Here is a 23,785-nt window from a genome sequence, read left to right on the forward strand (position 1 = left end):
CATTTCTTTAAATTAATCAAAAGTATATAAAACACAAACACATCATGGTAATTAAAAGGCCTTTATTTCCTATTTGATTTTTACAGAACTGGTAACACATATGATGCATTTGTATTAAGTTATTTGGTTCCCCTGGTAACTTATAAGGATCCCCAACGTTTGTCCACACAAGGGTCAGAAGGAGATGTGAGCAACGTTTGTGTCCAGTCAAGGGCTAAAGCATGCGATCCACAGCAGAAACAAGTACTGACATGAACACACGCACCACAACATTAGACACGAAGAAACACAGCTAGAGGACATGACCTGGGTGTCCTCTGATGCTTTAAAGGATGTTGAGAAGAAAAAAGAGGCGCAGCCAAGCAGAAATCAAAGAGTCTGGAGAGTAGTGCTGCAGCAAGGTTGAGAAAGGGGGGACTGATACGCTCCTGCATGGTTGGCAGTGTCCAGTATGTCCATGCTGTAAACATGTATTGTTTACACTCAGAGAAACTAGATTCAGTAGAGAAGTTGATGAGTCTGTGTCCTATTCAGTGTCATAACATATAAATACGGCAAAGATGCAAACTAAAGCAAACAGGTAAGGGTGATGACTTAAAGTCGCATGAGTTAGAAGAGCACAAACAAACAAAAAGACAAACTAAGTGTTTACACATATACAAAAGAACAAAAAGAAGAAACAGCGTTAGTAGTGGTGTCTGTGCCTTCTGAAAGAAAACAAAACTAGCTGTGGCTGGTGACCTCTAGCTGCTGACACAGCTTCAGGTACAGTTGTGCATTAGGCTTTACTAGGGGTCAGAGATACATGTACATATAGGGATGGGTCAGGACAGGGTCATCCTGTCTTTAACGGACATTTGTTATTTATTTATCTGAGGACACACGCACACACGGACGCATGCACGCACACACGCACGCACGCACGCACGCACACACACACACACACACACACACACACACACACACACACGATGGAGCGATACCAGTGGTCCCTCAGGCAAGAATAGAAAAATGTGGATGTGCTATAAATTCACCTGTTTGCCTCGTCATTGGATCCTTGTGTGACCAAAGCAGGCAAGTGTAACAGGTCCTGGCAGTATTAGGTGAATTTTTAGGTTAGTGGTTAGGTGAAGTATTAGGTTAGGCTTTAACTGAACTACTCTCAGTGCAGGATTTGGTCACAGTCAGTAGCGTTAATGGGAAACAAGGAGATTTTACACTGCATTTCCATGTGCAAGATGTTCACAAATAAACTGTAGTTACTCAGCTGAGCTGTTAACAGTTAGTGCTTGAGTCTTATGGCTTTAGATTTATCTTATTCATGTATCCTGTATACACATACACGTATTGTAGGATAAACAAAAGAGACACAGTCGTGAAGGGTTTCAGGTCATTTAAACAGAAGTCAAAAGTAAAAAAAGAAAGAAAGAAAGAAAGAAAGAAAGAAAGAAAGAAAGAAAGAAAGAAAGAAAGAAAGAAAGAAAGAAAGAAAGAAAGAAAGAAAGAAAGAACAAGAAGCATAAGAACAAGAACAAGAAAAGATTCCAAGTCGTTTGCGTGGGAGGACATGGGATTTTCACACTTCCCCGTCAGACTTTCCCCCAAAGCAATAATAGATCCGATAACAACTCCTACAATCGTACAACCTACCTACAGATCGTACAATTATTCACTTCTATGTGTTATCTCAGACGAGCACAAAACCAAATGATAAATAATTAAAAGTTATTCCACAGACTTAGAGAACCTCCCATTGCTAACAATAAACAATAATAATAATAATAATAATAATAATAATAAAAAAATCCAGCATAATCAAAACTGGCCTTTACATTAGATCTGTAACAACATTTGTGGCAGATAAATGGCATCAAAGGAAAATAACTAAGCACAAGGAATTGGATAGCAAGCATGCGGCCACATTTCATCCTACAAGAGCTCACACATGGAACTAGACGACACACTTCAGAGATGGACGGACAGTTTCTTCTCAGTAGTCTAATATTTGTACGACATTCTCGCCAGTGACCCTCATGGAAAATAAATACACATTGTTTATTTAGAAAATATACAGTGCATATTTTTCCCTCATTAAAATGACAAATGACACCCATTTACGTACACAGGATATTTCTGCCTCGTCTCTAAAACATGCTCATATTTACAGTATTTTGTATAAACATGCAGTATCAATGTGTATGAACTATGTATATAGGCAGAACTACACACCAATGGGTTGCTTGATTGCTTCCATGATGCCTTTGTCTTTAGTGTTGCTGCATCAACAAAACTAAAAATCAATGAATGAAGGATGTGAGATGAGAAACTGAAATTTAAACAGGGTCTGTGTTGATCATAAAAGAAAAAAATCACAACTAACGACATGAAGCCCACATTCATAAACTTGCTGTTTAAAAGGTGATCTGCATTATTTTAAAAACAATCAATGGGTACTTTTTTCTAATGACGTTTGCAGGCATTGCCGATTTTAATTAATAACTAGACCTCCAAGAAAGTAAAATAAGGGCTTTACCCCCCTGGAGAACATCAGGGTTTTAATTAAGCTTTTACCAGATTATTCACAGCCGATGGGTTCTGGTCAAACACTTCAACAGCTCACCCTCCAGTTTCTCTGCAGCAGATTATTAATTCACAAACACACTATAACAATTACAGTCTGTGGACAAGCCAAGGAGCCGCATGGGTTGTAACCCTACACAGACCAAACAACAGAGTAATACCCAGTAGTGCAATTATTTAACAGTTTGGTAAGCTGTGTATAAGATACACATGGATCAGTGGCTCCTTCCAGACCATAATCTTCAAATCAAGTGAGAAAAGGAAACAACAAAACAATCAAAAATCATCAACAAAACAAAACAAAACAAAGCAAAGCAAAGCAAAGCAAAGCAAAGCAAAGCAAAGCAAAGCAAAGCAAAACAACAACAATAACAACAACAACAACAACAACAACAACAACAACAACAACAACAACAACAACAACAACAGAGAAGCTTAGACGCACAACGCTACTCTGTTGAACCAGCTGCTCCTCCTGACAGGAGTCATTAATTAAAGCTCTGGTTTCTGATGGTACTTAAATGGAACATTTGGATTTAAAGTGCTCGAAGTGAAGTAAAAATAAAACACCTGAAAATAAGAAAAAAAATAAAAATAAAACCAAAGAACAACACCATTAACTGGAAGGCGTCCCTGGTAGTTGAGAATTGCTTATTTTGTTACTTGGAAGGCTTGTCTCCTTTATGACTGTAAGACTGTTATAGGGATTCCTTTGAAGTAAAACCCTTGTGTCAAGTCCATGACTAATGGCAGTGAACAAGTGAGATACAGAACTAGAGGCGTTAGGAGGGAGGAGGTGGAGGCAGGCAGTAATCGATGTCAGGCGGTCTGAACCGGAACGATGTTGGCCCCGCTCTGATATTCCCTTGCTTTTTGCTGTTGGGATGATAAACGCAGCCTTGTATCAAAAATACCTGTATTCAAACTGGAAGCTGGAAACATGTGGTTTCCTCCCTTTCCCCTGACGAACCGCGCTGCAGGTGCAATAACAGTAATTGAAAGCCTTGTGTCACCAAAACCGTAAGCAAACCAAAGTGCTTGTAAAAAGGGGGCAAGCTTCTGGAGCCAACTTCTCTCTCATCACAACAACCCAAAGGGAAACAAAGGCATGGTGCTTCAGTTTCCTCTCAGAACGTTTTCCTGAGACGAAGGTGGAGGGGGAACTAATCAAGAAGGCAGAGTGTCTGTGGGTCATGGCCCAGCTCTAGGAATGTACTTCAAACCAACAGAATCAGCTAGTATGACAACTGGCAGGTGAGGAACATGGTGCACGACACACCTAAGGAATGGACCTGCTTGTGTTATATCTCTAGTACATGGCAGTATAAAGCATTTTATTATTAAGCACTAGTCTAAGCAAACTGTGTCACTAAAGGGACAGGGTGAGAAGTACAACATGAGCCGACTTGTGTTTTATCCCCTCCGTCACCAGATTCCTGTACAGTTCTCCTACTGTTCTTCAGAGTCTGCTCTGCAACCTTATTAGAATCACAACCCCAATACAAAAATAGATCTAAAGGAAATCAGCAGTACCTGTCCATCCTGTTACTTCTCTTATTTTTTCAATAACATGATTTAATATTACACAATTCTGTTTTAAACTATATTTTCCACTATGTCAAATGGCATCTATGGATCTCTATGGATCTTTGTGGGAAGGGGGCAGAGGAAGGGTGTGTGTGGACTGCTTGTTCTTCTAGAACCTGGGGACATGATGGGGGGTGTGGGTGTGGCTGATGGGTTACTTCTTGGCAGTCAGGGCTGCAAGGGCCGCGTCCACCTCCTCCTCTGGCTGCAGTGGATGCCACTGGGCGATAGGGCGGCGGGGATTGGCCAGCATGTCGGACCAGTGCTTCAGCCCGGCTCCTGTGGACTTGCTTCCCACCCAGATCTTCCCAATGGCGTCATTTTTGCCAATCTTATCATAATCCAGCACAGTGATCACGGCTTGGATTTTCTAGGAAGACAGAGGGGAAGTAGTGGAGCAAGGTTAAAATACCCATTATTCATCTTTGTGGAATTACAGTTTTTATTGGTTGCTTTGACGCAGCAGTTCAATGAAACACATTCTCTTAACAGTTCGCATATAGGTCTAAACAGCTGCTCTAATGCCAAAAACACACGCTTTGTTGCAAAAGAAAAAAACTCATTTCGCCTTCAAACAATATGAATTGTATATGAACATAACCAATAAGTCATAACACAGTGGACAGCAAAATATGACATTCATTTTCCAAACTGTAGCTGAAAACTAAAATATTGTAAATATTACTGAAAATACATGTAAACTAAAATACAGTCAAACCTATTCAAGGATAAGACACAGCCACTATTGAGAGCAAATTGATTTTTGTGGACGAGTGTCAAACAGGTGCTATGGGGTTCATACTGGTCTTACTGGTTTCTAATAGTTAGGAACAGATGGTTTCTTATTTGTCACCAAAGCTAAAACAGATTTACTAATTACTCCTAAACCTCAACATAGTTCGAACTCATTTGAGAGCCTCATTCTGAGCCTTTCTTACCCAACCAAAAAATCAGAAGCCAATTGTGTTTTGTATTGTTTACCATCCTCCTGCTCCATTTTCAGAGTTCTTAAGTAAATTCTGTATTCTTATCGGCCTCAGTTCTTACCACAAATAAAGTTATTGTACTGGGAAATGTTACCATTCATGTAGATGTTGACAGCAACTGACTCAGCACTGCTTTTAACTCATTTATAGACACTATTGGTTTCTCTCAGCATATAAATGAATCCACTCATTGTTTTATCTATACATTCGATCTTGTCCTGACATATGGGGTTGAAATTGGTAATTTAATAGTCCTTCCCCAAAACCCTCTGTTACCTTGCTATTTCTTAATAACTTTTGAATTTACCATAATTGACCTTGCAGCAGCTGGAAAGAAATCTTACTATAACAGATGTTTTTTCTGAGGACGCTCTTGCCAGATTCAAGCAGATGATTCCATCATCTTTTGCCTCATCGTCATCGTAGCTAAACATCGGAGAATAGTCTCCTTAATCCTTATGAACAGGTTGAATTTCTTGTAGATGATGCTGCAGCTTCTCTACGTACAATGTTAGACACACTGGCTCCACTGAAGAAGTCTGCAAATTAGAGGAGCTTAGGTCCATGGTATAACTCAGAGATCTGCAGCCTAAAGCAGAGGACACGACAACTAGAAAGGCAATGGTGTTTTAAGAACGTAAACTGCATTGCATGGAAGGATAGTTGAATAATATATAAAAAAGCACTTCCTGCTGCTAGAAAAACATTTTATTCCTCCTTAATTGAGGAAAACAAACAGGCTTCTTTTCAGCACTTGTGGGAAATTTTGTGTTATTATGAGATGCTGTGTCACGATCCGGTTCTAGTTCTGCTTTTATTTTGTAAGGACTTTGTTTGTCAGCCATGTCATGTTTTGGTTCCAGTTTTCATTTCCTGTTTTATTTTGGTAGCACTCCCGGTTTCTGTTTCTATTCTAGCTTTACTTCCGTTTTACGTCTTGTCACAGCTGTTCCCTGCTTCACCCGGTCATTATCCACACCTGCACCTCATTAGCAATCAGATCACCGTGTATTTAAACTTCACCTCTCACCCCAGTACCTCGCCAGATTGTCGAGTTCTTGTACCGCATTCCAGCGTTCGTATCGAGTGTCCTGTTTGCTGATCGCGCCTGTCTTTGACCCCCGATTCCTCGTCTGTACCTTCACTGTGGATATTGTGGTAACGTTACTGATCGTCTGACCATCGAGTCTTGTCTAGCCCTCGTCTGTACCTCTGCCGTGTTTAACCGTGTACTGAACTCCTGCCTGTTTCCTGGACCTGATCTTGCCTGCCTCTTTTGTGCCTTTGTACTGAGCCTTAGCGTGTATGACCTGGACCGCCTGACTACGATTGGAGTAATAAACATTGTTTGTTAACGATCATCAAGCTCTTGAGTGCGCTGTGCATTTGGGTCCTCAGCCGTGTGTTCCTGACACTGTGTGAGGGTTGTTTCTGGGGGGGGGTCGTCAAGCATTTGGTTATCAAATGGTAGGGGTTTCACTCTGGTGACCCAAGGAACTTTGTTAAATGACATAAAGAGGGGTTTACTGCACTCATGTATATCAAAGAATAGTCAACAGCTCATTTGGGGGTTTGTAACAGGGTAAAAATACAGGTCTCGTGTCCTCAGTCCTGTAGTGGATACTTTGTACATAGTAAGATGTGCCTTGCGCCTTAGATGTACTATAATTGTGACCCACTTTGTCTCGACACAAGAGTAAACTTTGAGATGGTTTATCACACTGAAGATCTACGGTTGATTTCTTTATAAGAAGATTTCCACAACAACACTGTAGCCAGGCTGACTAAGAGTCATAGCTGTGCTGAGCCTACTGTCCCCTTAAATCTCAGCAGCAATGACTTTATGAATTACTTTACTAATTAAATCATCACCATTAGAGAAGACATTTCGCAGCGACTTCCTCCAAATGACAGAAATCACTAGATCCAACAGCTCTTATAAATTTACCTCTGACCTTTCCCCCATAACTCATATGGAGTTACCTTCAATAATTAATTGTTTTTTACAACCAATCCCTCCCCAAATTACTCAAAGAAGTTCTACCTTTAATCAGCTCGTCCATTTTAAATCGAATCAACAAATTTTTACATACAGTATAGGCTATGTACCACAGGCTTTTAAGGTGGCTGTGGTCAAACCTTTATTTAAAAAAAACTACTCTGGACCCTGGTGAAAAAGCTGCTGAAACCAACAAATCAGTTAAAGAAACAATAGGCACAAAGTAAATAAATAGAGATTCAGATAATACTGAAATTCTTACTATTAGGACTAAAAATCAGAGAGAGACACTATTGAGTCAGATAGCCACCCTGGATGGCGTAACATTAGCTTCAGATTCTACTGTGAGGAACCTTGGTGTCATATTTGACCAGAATTTCTCTTAAGTCATATATTAAACAAATCTCCAGAAGTGCCTACTTTCATCTTAGAAATATAGCTAAAATCAGAAGCATCCTCTCTCAGAGTGATGCAGAGAAACTGATCCATGCATTTGTTACCTCTAGGCTGGACTACTGTAACTGCTTACTCATAGGATGTCCTAACAGCTCCTTAAAAAGCCTACAGCTTATTCAAAGTGCTGCAGCCAGAGTTCTGACAGGACTTAGAAAGAGAGATCCCATTTCTCCTACATGTACATTAGCTTCTCTGCACTGGCTGCCTGTAAAATGTAGGATAGAATTTAAAATTCTCCTACTCACCTACAGTACAAAGTACTCAATGATAAAGCTCCTTCTTATCTTAAAGACCTCATAGTTCTTTACTGTATGCTCCCAGCGCTTTGTTCTCAGAGCGCTGGGCTGCTAGTGGTTCTTAGAGTCTTTAAATGTAAAACGGGAGGCAGAGCTTTTAGCTACCAAGCTCCTCTCCTCTGGAACCAGCTCCCTCTTCAGGTTCGAGAAGCTGACACACTCTCCACCTTTAAGATTAGGCTTCAAACCTTCCTTTTTGTTCCTTTTTGATAAAGCTTATAGTCCGAGATGGTTCAGGTCACTGACGATGATTGTTAGTCACAGGAACCATCACTTGGTTAAGCTGCAATACACATAGACTGCTGGGGGACTTAATTTATACACTGAGCTCCTTTGTTTCCTTCTACCTCTTCTGTCCAATAACCTCCCATTATTGTTTTATGTTAAACTAACCTTGTCTTTTTCTCTCCAGTAGTTGTGCTTCTCCCCTGCTCTCTCTCCCCCACTCTGTCCTCACCTACAGGTACTGTATCATTGGACTCAAAGTTTGGTGTCTGTGATGGGCAGCTGCGGATCCAACCAGCCTGCCTGTAGATTTGTTGGGTTTAGTTATGTGAGGTCTTAAACCTTACTTTGTTAAGTGTCTTGAGATAACTTTGTTGTGATTTGGCGCTATAGAAATAAATTTGAATTAAAGTGAATGGAATTCAATAGATGTACATTAGGCAGACACATTCATAACTAAACAACTGCTGTACTTTGGTTTACCTGTGAAATTAATATTAATGCTAATAATAGTGTTAAGGTATGTGCATACACAAACATACATATACATATATCATAAACATACACATATGCATTATTATACATAATCTAATAATACTTAATAATAGCCATGACATACAACATCACAACTACCATTATCACACATTATTGATATTGATAGTGATAAGTACCAGTAATACTTACAGCTAAGTTTAAAAAGCCTGTTTATCAGCTCAGGTGTAGAGTGTCCCACTACATAGTTAATAAAGCTGTAGCTTAACATTGTTCACCCAAAGGGTGAGACAGACGTTGATGCATGAACACTACCACTTGTGAAAGATAGGCTGATGGTGTCATGGTTTCAGTGTCATGTCCAGTGTTCATGTTCATTTCCAGTTTTACTTTGACAGTTCCAGTCAATCCCTGCTTTACTTTCTGTCATGTGATTCACCACCTGCATCTAATCAGTAATCAAGTCATGTATTTAAATCCCTGCACTCACCACACTCATTGCCAGATTGTTAAATCACACTTGTGTCAACGCTCCAGCGTTCATGACCAGTAAGCTTCATCTGTGCACTGACCCTAGCTCCTGTTTTGACCTTGTCTTGCCTGTACCCCTTGGTTCTGTTACTTGGATGTTTACCTGTGTTTTGAAACTCGCCTGGAGTCTTCCTGCCTTTGCATGTTTCTTGTCTATGCCGTTGCCTACATTTTGCTAATCTGTGTACCAACCTATGCCTGTTTGACCAAGGATTGCACTAAATCACACCAAACTGAGAACTGTGTACTGTGTGTTTGGGTCCTTCTCCTCGCTGTTCCCGACAGCTCGTTACAGATGGGAGGAGCTCAGCCACTACACCCAGCCAAATGGGTGGAGGGTCTTACAGGGGGAAGCGCGATGCTGTGAGAGAACGCGAGACTCTGCAAGAACAGCATGAGAAATTCAACAAGGCTGCGCAACACTGGTAGCAAACAACAGCGCGACAAACTCTCCGCCAATTTAAATAAATAAATAACTACCTAATTCTAGGGAAAACAATCAACCATCTTACCATTCTGGATAACACCAGTTAAAGAAAGTTTCGAGTACATCAACGAGTGCTTCGAACGTCTGGTAATGGGGAAAAAGAACACGGCTCCAGACAAAAGATCCCGTCCGTCTGACTCACCTGAGTCACCTAAAGCTAGCTCGGCGGACAAAAACATCACGGACATCCTGGAGTCCATAGAGAAGAAAAATATCAAGCTTTGACGCGCGTCTGGCGCTAGTGGAACTCCCCCACAAAAAGTTTATGGCCCTCCGCAACTCCCTGGAATTTAGCCAGCAGCAGATGGTTTCTCTCGCCACCGAGAACGAGGCGCTGAAGGGAACGGTGAAGTCCCTGACGGAGGATGTGGCTCAGCTAGCGGCCGAAAATAAAAAAATAAAAGAAGGCATCATTGATCTGCAGGCCCGCAGCATGAGGGACAACCTGGTGTGCTCGGGGATTCCAGAACAGCCGGAGGAAAACGCGGAAACCGCCATTAAAAACTTCCTAAACAATGTCACGATCTGGGTTTTGTTTCCTGTTGTTTCCTTGTCTTATTTTGGTTCCAGGTTCCATTTCCGGTTTTATTTTGGTAGCACTCCCAGTTTCTGTTTCCGTTCTTGCTTTACTTCCTGTTATCAGTTCTGTTCTCCCTAGTTCATTACCCACACCTGTCGGTAATCAGTTAATCAAATCACTGTATTTAACCACCACCTGTGTCCTTAGTTCGCTGCCAGATTGTTGTATTCGTGTTTCATCAGTGTCGCGTGTTTCTTCAGAGTTCCGTGCTTCCCGTGTTTCGTGCTCCTCGAGTTTCGTTCGTGTTCTTTGTTTCGTGCACCTATGCCTGATCCTCTGTAACCACCATCTGTTACCGAACCTGGACTAACTAACTGACCGTGAGTTTTGCCTGATCCCAGCCTGTATTTCTGCCGTGAACCTTTCGGGTATGACCTGGACCGTCTGACCCTGCCGTGGGAAATAAACCTCTGTTTAACCACTATCCTGCCTCCGTGCTGTGCATGTGGGTCCGCCGCCTGCCCGAGTCCTGACAGAACAATCTGGCCAAACTTGGACCCAGCCAGCACTTAGCCTCCGGTCAGGTCAGTGACTGCTTTTTTCCCCTTGTTTTCGTACGGGGAATATTCTTCTCCCGAGGGAGCATGGAATTCACCTGCGCCGAGCTACCCAGCGACCTACGTGATTATTTCAAGATCCTCGCGGAGGATTACCGACGGGCGATTAACCCGGAGAACCAGCGTAGCGCCGTTGAGGTGGCGATATTGACGCTGGAGGACGATGACAGCGCGTTAGAGCGCCCCAGCGTTCGTCGCCTCTATGAGCGGCTGTGCGCGAGGTACGAGGAGTTAAGCGACGCGCTCCGCACCACGCCAGCGCCGGTCGCACCGCCGATGGTTTCGGTTTCCTCCTCCCAGCCCCGTCGGACCGTCGTGTCTGCACCAACCTGCCCAGCTCCATGGTTGTTCCGCTGGGAGGATTTCCTGCACTCACGCGGTTCTCAGTCTCCAGTTCAGTCGTGTTTTGCCCAGTCTCCAGCTCAGTCGTGTTTTGCCCAGTCTCCAGCTCAGTCGTGTTTTGCCCAGTCCCCAGCTCAGTCGTGTTTTGCCCAGTCTCCAGCTCAGCCGTGTGTTGCCCAGTCCCCAGTTCAGCCGTGTGTTGCCCAGTCCCCAGTTCAGCCGTGTGTTGCCCAGTCCCCAGTTCAGCCGTGTGTTGCCCAGTCCCCAGTTCAGCCGTGTGTTGCCCAGTCCCCAGTTCAGCCGTGTGTTGCCCAGTCCCCAGTTCAGCCGTGTGTTGCCCAGTCCCCAGTTCAGCCGTGTGTTGCCCAGTCCCCAGTTCAGCCGTGTGTTGCCCAGTCCCCAGTCCAGCCGAGCCCTGTTCAGTCTCCAGTCCAGCCGAGCCCTGTTCAGCCTCCAGTCCAGCCGAGCCCTGTTAAGTCCCCCGTTCAGTCGAGCCCAGTCCCGGTTCCAGTTCAGTCGAGCCCAGTCCCGGTCTCAGCCCAGTCGAGCCCAGCCCAGGTCTCAGCCCAGTCGAGCCCAGCCCAGGTCTCAGCCCAGTCGAGCCCAGCCCAGGTCTCAGCCCAGTCGAGCCCAGCCCAGGTCTCAGTCCAGTCGAGCCCAGTCCAGTCGAGCCCAGTCCAGGTCTCAGTCCAGTCGAGCCCAGTCCAGTCGAGCCCAGTCCAGGTTTCAGTCCAGTCGAGCCCAGTCGAGCCCAGTCCAGGTTTCAGTCCAGTCCAGTCGAGCCCAGTCCAGTCGAGCCCAGTCCAGTCGAGCCCAGTCCAGTCGAGCCCAGTCCAGGTCCCAGTTCAGTTGAGTCACGCTCTGGTCCAGCCGAGTCTAGCCCATGTTCCAGTCCAGTCGAGTCACGCCCCAGTCCGGTCCAGTCACGCTCAGTCCTTGTCTCAGTCAGAGGGCACCGTCCGTCTGACAACTGTTAGTTCCACCCAATCAGGCCCGACGTCTCCCCCGTCGAGCTCGGCAGCTGTAAGCGGTCATGCCAGCTCCGGAGGGGACGCCGTTCCAGTTCCTGTCGATCCGTTAGGGGTCGTTCTTGTTCCTGTCGGCCATGTTGCGGCCGTTCCTGGCGGCCAAGTAGATGCCGTTCCTGTTCCTGTCGGCCAAGTAGATGCCGTTCCTGTTCCTGTCGGCCAAGTAGATGCCGTTCCTGTCCCTGTCGGCCAAGTTGAGGTCGTTCCAGTTCCTGTCCCTGTCGGCCAAGTTGAGGTCGTTCCAGTTCCTGTCCCTGTCGGCCAAGTTGAGGTCGTTCCAGTCCCTGTCCCTGTCGGCCATGTTGAGGTCGTTCCAGTTCCTGTCCCTGTCGGCCATGTTGAGGTCGTTCCAGTTCCTGTCCCTGTCCCTGTCGGCCATGTTGAGGTCGTTCCAGTTCCTGTCCCTGTCGGCCATGTTGAGGTCGTTCCAGTTCCTGTCCCTGTCGGCCAAGTTGAGGTCGTTCCAGTTCCTGTCCCTGTCGGCCAAGTTGAGGTCGTTCCAGTTCCTGTCCCTGTCGGCCAAGTTGAGGTCGTTCCAGTTCCTGTCCCTGTCGGCCAAGTTGAGGGCGTTCCCGTAGGCCAAGTTGAGGGCGTTCCCGTAGGCCAAGTTGAGGGCGTTCCCGTAGGCCAAGTTGAGGGCGTTCCCGTAGGCCAAGTTGAGGGCGTTCCCGTAGGCCAAGTTGAGGGCGTTCCCGTAGGCCAAGTAGAGGGCGCCCCTGTCGACCAAGTAGAGGGCGCCCCTGTCGACCAAGTAGAGGTCGCCCCTGTCTCTGGTCCCGTTCCCGTCGGCCCTGTAGCGGTCGTTCCAGTCCCCGTTCCCGTCGGCCCTGTAGCGGTCGTTCCAGTCCCCGTTCCCGTCGGCCCTGTAGCGGTCGTTCCAGTCCCTGTCACCCTCGGAGCCGCAGCGCCCGCCAGCCTCCAGGAGGAGGCAGCGCCTGCTGCAGTTCCTGCGCACCTCCAGGAGGGGGTCGCGCCCGCCGCAGTCCCGGCGGACCTCCAGGAGGGGGTCGCGCCCGCCGCAGTTCCTGCGCACCTCCAGGAGGAGGTCGCGCCTGCCGCAGTTCCTGCGCACCTCCAGGAGGAGGTCGCGCCTGCCGCAGTTCCTGCGCACCTCCAGGAGGAGGTCGCGCCAGTTGCAGTTCCTGCGCACCTCCAGGAGGAGGTCGCGCCAGTCGCAGTTCCTGCGCACCTCCAGGAGGAGGTCGCGCCCGTCGCAGTTCCTGCGCACCCCCAGGAGGGGGTCGCGCCCGTCGCAGTCCCTGCGCACCCCCAGGAGGGGGTCGCGCCCGTCGCAGTCCCGGCGGACCTCCAGGAGGGGGTCGCGCCCGCCGCAGTTCCGGCGGACCTCCAGGAGGGGGTCGCGCCCGCCGCAGTCCCGGCGGACCTCCAGGAGGGGGTCGCGCCCGCCGCAGTCCCGGCGGACCTCCAGGAGGGGGTCGCGCCCGCCGCAGTCCCGGCGGACCTCCAGGAGGGGGTCGCGCCCGTCATAGTTCCTGCCGACCTCCAGGAGGGGGTCGCTCCCGTCATAGTTCCTGCCGACCTCCAGGAGGGGGTCGCTCCCGTCATAGTTCCTGCCGACCTCCAGGAGGGGGTCGTTCCCGTCATAGTTCCTGCCGACCTCCAGGAGGGGGTCGTTCCCGTCGCGGCTCCGGCCGCACCTATGTCTCTCGTCTCTCGTCGCGGTGGTCCAAGGAGGACGCCGCTGGTTCCTGTCTCTCGTCGCGGTGGTCCAAGGAGGACGCCGCTGGTTCCTGTCTCTCGTCGCGGTGGTCCAAGGAGGACGCCGCTGGTTCCTGTCTCTCGTCGCGGTGGTCCAAGGAGGACGCCGCTGGTTCCCGTCTCTCGTCGCGGTGGTCCAAGGAGGACGCCGCTGGTTCCTGTCTCTCGTCGCGGTGGTCCAAGGAGGACGCCGCTGGTTCCTGTCTCTCGTCGCGGTGGTCCAAGGAGGACGCCGCTGGTTCCTGTCTCTCGTCGCGGTGGTCCAAGGAGGACGCCGCTGGTTCCTGCCTCGTCCTTGGTTCGGCTGCCGGACTGGTGGCCTCACCCTCGGCGCATCCTGCTGCGTGGGTGGCGCTGCCTCCTGCGGCGACGCCCGCCTCGACTCCTCAGTCTCTGGGATCAGCGTCCACCTGGAGGACGCTGCCATGCGGGGTGGTCCCCGGGGACATCGGCCCAGCTCAAGGGCACTAGGAGTGCCACTCTGGCTCAGCGGCGGCTGAGAAGGATCTCGCCGCGCCTTCACCCTCCGTGAAGGAATCCCTGAACTTCGTGTTTTTTCCCCGTTCATGGACCTTGGTTTTGTCGTGTGGACTCGTGTTTTGGCCCTCCCCCGGTCCTCCCTCCACCCACCCTGCTCGTGTGCCTTGAGGGGTAGGGATTCGGTCCCTCCGCCTGGGACCTCCCTCCGCCCGCCCTGGTTCGGGGGGGGGGCTTCCGTGGGCGCCGTGGAAGGCGCCATAGGGGGGGGGGGTACTGTCACGATCTGGGTTTTGTTTCCTGTTGTTTCCTTGTCTTATTTTGGTTCCAGGTTCCATTTCCGGTTTTATTTTGGTAGCACTCCCAGTTTCTGTTTCCGTTCTTGCTTTACTTCCTGTTATCAGTTCTGTTCTCCCTAGTTCATTACCCACACCTGTCGGTAATCAGTTAATCAAATCACTGTATTTAACCACCACCTGTGTCCTTAGTTCGCTGCCAGATTGTTGTATTCGTGTTTCATCAGTGTCGCGTGTTTCTTCAGAGTTCCGTGCTTCCCGTGTTTCGTGCTCCTCGAGTTTCGTTCGTGTTCTTTGTTTCGTGCACCTATGCCTGATCCTCTGTAACCACCATCTGTTACCGAACCTGGACTAACTAACTGACCGTGAGTTTTGCCTGATCCCAGCCTGTATTTCTGCCGTGAACCTTTCGGGTATGACCTGGACCGTCTGACCCTGCCGTGGGAAATAAACCTCTGTTTAACCACTATCCTGCCTCCGTGCTGTGCATGTGGGTCCGCCGCCTGCCCGAGTCCTGACAAACAACAGATAAAGCTTCCAGTGGAAGTTGTCTACAAGATGGCGTTTCACCGTTCCCACAGACTCGGAGGAAGACGACCGGATGGCCAGCAGCCTCGACCCATTGTTGCCAAGTTTCATGACTTTAAGAAGAAGGAATTGGTTAAGAGCAGAGGCAGACAGCTGAAGGGAACCGACTACAGCGTCAACGATCAGTTCCTAAAGGAGATCCTCGATCGCCGCCGCCGACTGTTCCCCAATAGTAAAAAGTTCATGGCAGAAGGCTGCAGGGCTGTCATCAGCGTTGACAAACTGTACGTCAACGGAGAGCTCCCGCGACCGGGAAGCAACTCCGTGGCTGTACTAGCAGGTGGTATGCAACAAAAATGGTTTAATATAAAAGGTTTGTTGAAAAATAATAGATGCAATGCAACTAAGTGTTATAACTTTACATCCAGTATTCAAACTTGTTCCCTCGCAGATGTTTCATGTAAATGTTTTTTTGTCATTCTAATGTCACTCACCCACTCACTATGCAAAGCGCTCATCATGCTTAATCACTCACTTTCATTTCACTTTATTTTTACTTCCCTTTACTCTTTTTCCTTCACCTACTTTCACTTCACACTGTGTAGATCCTTCTTTTCTCTATTCTTCTCCCACGTAGTCAGCCAGCTATGTAGCCCTCCAGCAGCCACACAAACATGAAACACGTGCACATACATAGATAACACACAACTCAGAATACACAGGTACTTAAGGTCACTTGGAATGTATGTGGAATCAATAAGAAGGAGAAACGATTTAAAATATTCAATCATATGAAAACCCTACAAGCAGACATTTCTTTACTACAGGAAACTCATATTCCCAAAACTATAGATTACACTCTGGCATCAACAGAGTTCCCACATGCTTACTTAGCTGGTTACAATTCTAAACAAAGAGGGGTCGGCATCCTGAGAAATAAAAAGATTAACTTAACTACTCATAACGATACCATTATAGATCCAGAAGGGAGATATATAATCATTAATATATTGATAGGAAACACTGAATATTGCACAGCTAATGTGTATGGTCCTAATGTTGACGACCCCTCTTTCTTTCACAGCTTCTTCACATTACTGTCTGCTCACTCTGGTTCCAAACTTATAGTAGGAGGGGACTTTAATTTAGTATTTAACCCAGAGCTGGACAGGCTAAGCAAAGCTGTGAGCAACAGGAACTGGCAATCAGTACAGACCTTAAAACAGTACATGGCTGACTTCGGTCTTCGTTGATTAAGACAGTCACACCATCAACCAGGAATTGGAGGTTTAATACATCATTACTCAATGATCAAGACTTCATCAGTTATGTCAGGAGAGAATGGGTAACCTTTATAGAAATCAACGATACACCGGGAATCTCACCCTGTGTTCACTGGGAGACTGGGAAGGCAGTTATGCGTGGTAGAATAATTGCATATTCATCGCACAAGGAAAAAAAGGACATGCTACTTGAATTAGAATTAGAGCAAAAAATAAAATCTCTAGAGATTAAATATGCTGCCTCACCAACCAATGATAGAATCCTAGAGGAATCTAAAGCTGATGTTAAATAATATAATTGATTGCAAAATTCAGTTTCAGATAGATCAATTACGCTGGGAGAACTTTGACCATCCACAAATGTGGTACATTTTTAGCTAACCAATTAAAAAATAAAGAGAAACAAATCATCAATTCAATAACTAATAAGAAAGGGAATATTACTTGTGATCTTTTACTTTTACCAAGAGTTATATACATCCCAAATAGATGCATCCACCTCAGCCATAGAGGAGTTTCTGAAGAAACTAGAACTGCCAAAGCTAAAGGAAGAACAATCCACAACTCTAGACTCATTGTTATCTTTGGCAGAACTACATGAAGCTCTGAAGGAGATGCCCAATAAAAAAGCTTCAGGACCAGATGGATTCCCAAATGAGTTTATATCACCGTTCAGAACCGCTTGAATGCTGTTAGAGAGCTTGAATGAGTCGGAGGGTCAGCAGATGGACTCCTCCAGGGAAAACGTATGATTAATAAAGGAGTTCTGGTTAATGCTGGCACCCAGCTTTTACAAAATGGTAGTTAAAATTAAACAACAGAATTCATTACCCAAAAATATGAATTCTGCCTTCATAAGCCTGCTCCAAAAACCAGGAAAAGACCCTACACTCCCATCAAGTTATAGACCAGTTTCACTAAATGTAGATCTAAAAATAGTGTGTAAAGCACTTGCTAGAAGATTAGAAAAAAATCACTCCATATATATTGTTCGCTCTGATCAAACAGGCTTCATTAAAGGTAGACAGTCAACAAACAATATGAACAGATTACAGTAATCAACTTAATTGATTATGTCACCACCCATAAACTAGAGTCAGCCATCGTCTCCTTAGATGCAAAAAAAGCTTTCGATAGAGTAAACTGGTAGTTTCTTTCCACTCTGCACAGATTCGGCATTGGGAAATCATTCATAGACTGGATCCAAATATTATACAGCTCAGCAAACACCGCAGTCAGAACAAACAACCAGATCTCACCAAGGTTTAATTTGCATAAAGGGACAAGACAGGGCTGCCCACTTTCCCCATCACTATTTGCAATATTTATTGAACCTCTAGCCGCAGCAATAAGACAGCATGAAGGAATTAATGGAATATCGACCAAATCAGTAAATCATAAAATAAGTTTATATACCGACGATGTATTACTGTTTCTCCTGGAGCCACAGACATCTCTTCCTACAACTATAAGCCTCATAGATGAATTCTCAGAACTTTCAGAATACTCTATCAACTGGACCAAATCTATAGTGCTACCACTTAACCTTAAGGTGACTAACATCTCTTCTACCACACTCCATTCAGGAAACATTAAATACTTGGGCATTGAATTGTCGTCAATTCAATGCCCAATTGATAGGCTATCAGAGCTTATTGATCTAAACTACAAACCATTATTAAAACAAATAGAAGCCAACCTCAAAAGATGGCAGTCCTTACCCATTTCACTTATGGGAAGAATTGCCACCATAAAAATGATGATCCTGCCAAAAATTAATTACATATTCTCAATGATTCCAACTCAGCCAGCCCAGGTGTGGTTTAAACATTAGACTCCTACATTTCACAGTTTTTGTGGAAAACCAAGCCAAGACGAATTAGTTTAAAACCCCTTCAAAAGTCCAGACGCTGCGGCCGCCTAGAACTACCTGACTTCCACCACTATTTTCTTGCCAATAGACTGAACCATGTCCACAAATGGATAAAACCCATGCCAGCAGAATCCTCCTGTATAGACATTTGTAATGGAAAAATTTTACCTTAGTGCTGTTTCTTATCCAACACACTCGTCATATGCTGGTTAGGTGCAATACTGGACTGAACATTCTTACACAAACAAATAATCTCTTGTGCCCTGAAGTACATCAAGTCTAAACATCTGATGTTCCATTTGACTGACTAATAATTTATGATATGTTTGTCTTTTACACCCGGACTCTGGCTCCATCCTATCTGACTCCCCACCAGACCCAAGGCTGTTAAAGCAAATGCATCTTGTCTTGGAAGCTCGGTGTTCCTTCCTTTGCATAACAAGACATGACGATGCAGAAGTGAGAAAGCAAACATTCTCACTCACAGCGAAATAAAGTGGCGTAAACAATTCTATTGCTGCAGAGAGACATTCCACCAGAGCCAGAGAAAGGGGTTAAAAGGCAAAAGCAACTTGAGGATCGTGGGCTCTTTGCATCACACCTTCGTGGTGTGTGCACTGATCTCCCCAGCTGGTTTTTGGTTTGTTGATGTGCATGATCAATATCCATGCTTTTTATTTGCTTTCCCCATTATTTTTATTTTCTTTATTATTTCAATAAATCGCACAAAAGGACAACTCTCTCTCATCTGCTTCTTTATGGAAAATTTCCACCACAGAAATTGGCGTCTACGAACAGGATCCCGCTGCAGGTCGTCTGGACGGTGTGACCAGGGATGATAGTCCTGAGGACTAGGGTCGCTCAGCCTCCAAACCTCTACAGCTGTTCTGAGTGGGAGGACTGCTCACCCGTCTGGATCGCCTCTGACGAGATCCAACAAACTCAAAATCCAACCTCTACTCGGCCCGGTGAGAGGGATTCCGTTTTGTTGCGACTTATCAAAGAAAACAAAAAAAAAAAAAAAGAAAACGGGTTTGAAATTGGTTTCAGGTATCAGGGTTTACTTGGCTCTGATCATTTGGTTTAGGGAAAGTAAGGCAAATAACAATTAATTCTAAAGCATCCCCTACTAGACTAAAACATAAAAGAAAATATAACTAGGACTAGAGATAATAATATTTCTAAAACTACGTGGCTAAAAACATCTAAAATATAAAAATTAGGACCAAACAAATTTTTTTTTTAAATTTTAAATTTAATATTCGGGTAGAAAAATTAATTAGGTCAAAGTCTGCCCTGGTGGCCGAGACGGTGGTTGCTAAGGGTTGGCTCGTGGAACCGAGCTTGTTTTGTCTGTACTGAGGATACAGACCAGTGTGAAGATCTGAGCGCAGTCCAAAGGGAGTGGACAAGAAATAAAAGACGGCTTCTAAAATATGGAGCGCGTTTGCAGGGGGAAGTGTTTTTGAGATACGAGGGACCCGGGTCTTAGAGGGGCCTGACAGTGAGGGAGCACTTCCGAGAACCCTGTCGCTGATCTGAGCGGTTCCCTTTCTACGGAGACGTCCGTGGAAGAGAAATTTCGAAAAAAGGTTCCGGCCGGAACACAAAAAAAGTCTAAGGCAGAAAACCGCCGGGACTCTGAAAGATGGGTTCGGGGCGATCTAAGTCTCCACCACCAGACTGCAGCATTACAAAAGTAAAAGTAAATATGGTTATTAGTGCGTTTCATGTTTTCATGAGTGGGAAACTGGTTATGGGTTCAAAAGGAGAATCACTTAGTGTAAAAGACATATGCACCTTTAAAAGAGAAGTTAGATACAAAAGATGAGATTTGAAAAAGCAAAAATATCAAAACTAAAGCCCTAAAAGAAACAAAAGAGAGATGAGAGTAACAGAAAAAAAAGGAGATAACAACTCTGGGGAAGAATTGTTTGCACTCTGCCACACACACACATACCACACACACACGTCATGCCAAGAGCAAATGCTCCCATTGTTTCTGCTCTCTATTCTAATGCAGATGAGGGTAAATTCGGATCTGGACTCCTTTCCCACCATCAGCAGAAGAACCAAAGGAGAAGAAGCGCCTGACCAACAACCAGAATAGGGTGGAAGCTCTGACACCACAGCAGCTGGAGGACACAGACCACAGCATGGAGGCCTCACTGACTCCCACAACGTCTGCAGCCATCACGTTCTGGGCTCATCAGATGAACCAGCTACTACAAGCGTGTGTGTCTGACAGACACCTGCTTATGACAATCAGCAAAGGAAAACAAGGACAGAGCAACAGCAGAGTGAGAAGACGTGCTCTGACACAGACACTGGTTGAAACAACAGGAGAGGCTTTAGACGTCATCGGCCCAAAAGAGCTGCATCCAAGGATCCAGGAAAGGTCTGTCATCGAGGAACAACTGTCCTATCGAAAGGCTTCACCCACTGGCACTCACATCAGACTGGGGAAGGAGGAAGGTGACGGTTCCTTTTCACGTGAGGCAGAAGACGGTACCGCAAACACACACACACATTTCCACGCACGCAATGAAGAAACACGCTTACAGCTGATACACGCTCAAATTCATGTTCATGCTTATTGCAATGAAGAATCGCTTTCTGCTCAAAAAAAAAATCCCAGAGTGATTTTTAAATTATGACAAACAGCTAAATGACAACTGCTGCATGACTTTACAGTCTGATGGGTTTAAACTATTTTAACTTGCAACAAATTCAGTAATAAAATCCTTCATGTTTCTAAAAAGATGTGCACACTATAGGTTTGTCTGGCCAGACTAGAAGAAAACAAAACAAAACAGACTATTAGAGAGAAGTAATAATAATTACTGTACGTACCAGTTAAATTTTTAGGATTAAAGAAAAACTTATTCTTTCACTGTCTTGTGCAACATCTGACAGCAAGACACCTTGAGATTAATTTTTGCTTTCAAACTTATGCCCAGTTAAATTTTTAGGAAGAGATCTGATGTGTAGTTTAGGTATTTGATTGATTTCCACTCCAGACGGAGTGCAGGTTACATCTACAGACATTCTGAATAATCCCTCTTTTGTTAGTGTTAAGTTCAGCTCAGCTGTGCTCTTATCATTGGCTGCTGAGGGGGGGCTGTAACTGAGGCCCTCACACAGGCTGCATCACAGCTTGTTTATGATTTCACACACACACACTGACAAACTGACCTCAACTTCCCTCTTTTGCAATGAACACAGGTCTGCGCTTGCGATTTCTCTTACTAACGAACAAAAAGATTTTTCATGTTTATTTTACAGTTCCACATGTCCCTCTGTAAAAACATGATGGAGACAGATGACAGGACGTGGGTCCTTTCGTGAACAGATGTCAACGGGGTGGAGACTGGTGAATGACTTCTGACCCCATGTGACGTATTCACCTACTTTGCATACTTTTAGAAAACTTCTTTTTATTCTGCCCGTTATGTGCAGCAAACAGTGAACTTGGTTCCCCCACATTCTAATGACACACTACATGCTTTTGTTTTTATTTTCATTTTTCAGAGGACACTCTGACCCAACACTCAGCCTTAAAGGAAGCCCTGCTTCCCTGTGGCTCACACACAAACATGATGTAGGTTCGATCAGAGGATGTGAACCAGTGGTCATCACACCTAAATCTGACCACAAACCATGTAAACAACAACACCCTCTTAAAGGAGCCATAGATGGTGTTACTGCAGACACCACTAAGCTACTGAAACATTGGATGCTACAGGCCACAAAGAGAGCCTGTCTAAATTACAGTTAGTTCAGACAAAGGTTATTTTCTGGGTCATTGTAATTACAGCTGATGGCAAATCCATCTCACCCAACAAAGTTAAAGCAATTTGAAACCTGCCTAAACCGTGCACGTAAAAACTGTCAATACTTCAACACACAGATGACAGAGGTTATGAGACAAAACGCACCATCATTCTGTTAAATCCCTGATTCTCCTATTCATTCTAGACCCAAATCTATAATTAAAGATCTTAAAGTTATCCCACTGGTTAGAGGTCTCATCATGCGTGCGACCTCAGCAACACTTTCGTATCAAATGACACAATGCACTACAGTATGTTCAAAAACCCCACCTCTAATTCACTTAATGACTTTGACGATGGTCTTAGGCTATCTGATCACAAAATATAATCTGATACAAATATGATTATGGGCTTATTTTCTTCACATGCTCATACAGAGGTCATTCTTGTATAACTACCCACCAAAACAGCTCCCAACCTTTTGTCCCTAAGTTACTTGCATTTTATGTGAAGGTGTATTTTTGAATTTTGACTTAATACACTTACTGTTTCATTTGTAAGGGTTGTTACTACAAAATGCAATGTTTGAAAAATTTTATTATTTTAGTGTTTGATTAATGTGTAATCAAAAGGGGGGAATGTAATGGAAAAATTTTACCTTAGTGCTGTTTCTTATCCAACACACTCATCATGTGCTGGTTAGGTGCAATACTGAACTGAACATGTATGATGTATTACTGTTTCTCCTGGAGCCACAGACGTCTCTTCCTACAACTATAAGCCTCATAGATGAATTCTCAGAACTTTCAGAATACTCTATCAACTGGACCAAATCTATAGTGCTACCACTTAACCTCTTGTCTTTTACACCCGGACTCTGGCTCCATCCTATCTGACTCCCCACCAGACCCAAGGCTGTTAAAGCGAATGCATCTTGTCTTGGAAGCTCGGTGTTCCTTCCTTTGGATAACAAAACATGACGATGCAGAAGTGAGAAAGCAAACATTCTCACTCACAGCGAGATAAAGTGGCGCAAACAATTCTATTGCTGCAGAGAGACATTCCACCAGAGCCAGAGAAAGGGGTTAAAAGGCAGAAGCAACTTGAGGATCGTGGGCTCTTTGCATCACACCTTCGTGGTGTGTGCACTGATCTCCCCAGCTGGTTTTTGGTTTGTTGATGTGCACGATCTACATCCATGCTTTTTATTTGCTTTCCCCATTATTTTTATTTTCTTTATTATTTCAATAAATCGCACAAAAGGACAACTCTCTCTCATCTGCTTCTTTATGGAAAATTTCCACAATAACATTGAACATTTTGTGGAAATATTAAAGTTGCAGATCTGCCATTTATTAGCATCAAATCAAACATCATAGTTGTTACTAGAGCATTAGCATAAAAGCATCTCTGACAGCCTGGTGGGATTTTCTTAAAATTAATGGGTCTTCGCTTACTATTTGCCAAAACACACCTCTCTGGAACATTCCAGACATCATACAGAACAAAAAGGCAATACACTTTCTAACTTGGCATATTAAAGGGATAACACATCTGAAACATGTTTTCACAAGAGACAAGTTTACCTCTTTTGAAGAATTAGTGTCCCACTATGAAATCACTAGTGCCAATTTCTTAGAATAGCAACAACTAAAGTCAATACTTAATGCAAAAAGTAAGAATACTCCTA

General features: G+C 45.1%; 2 protein-coding genes across 4 annotated transcripts in view; both read right to left on the reverse strand.

Moving 5' to 3' along the window:
* Window positions 1-45: 45 nt before the first annotated feature.
* Window positions 46-23,785, reverse strand: part of LOC114859061 (synaptotagmin-2-like) — a 72,888-nt gene continuing 49,148 nt past the window's right edge. For all 3 annotated transcript variants that reach the window (XM_029156934.3, XM_029156933.3, XM_029156935.3), the window contains exon 9: window positions 46-4,537. In XM_029156934.3, the coding sequence (XP_029012767.1) occupies window positions 4,322-4,537 (216 nt within the window). In that variant the 3' untranslated portion in view covers window positions 46-4,321. The remainder of the gene's footprint in view (window positions 4,538-23,785) is intronic.
* Window positions 4,544-23,785, reverse strand: part of LOC129604322 (uncharacterized) — a 196,367-nt gene continuing 177,125 nt past the window's right edge. Inside the window, exon 2 of the mRNA XM_055510199.1 lies at window positions 4,544-22,987. Within this exon, the coding sequence (XP_055366174.1) occupies window positions 12,196-14,604 (2,409 nt within the window). The 5' untranslated portion in view covers window positions 14,605-22,987 and the 3' untranslated portion in view covers window positions 4,544-12,195. The remainder of the gene's footprint in view (window positions 22,988-23,785) is intronic.

Source organism: Betta splendens, chromosome 7 (assembly GCF_900634795.4).
Source record: "Betta splendens chromosome 7, fBetSpl5.4, whole genome shotgun sequence".
Taxonomy (NCBI): domain Eukaryota; kingdom Metazoa; phylum Chordata; class Actinopteri; order Anabantiformes; family Osphronemidae; genus Betta; species Betta splendens.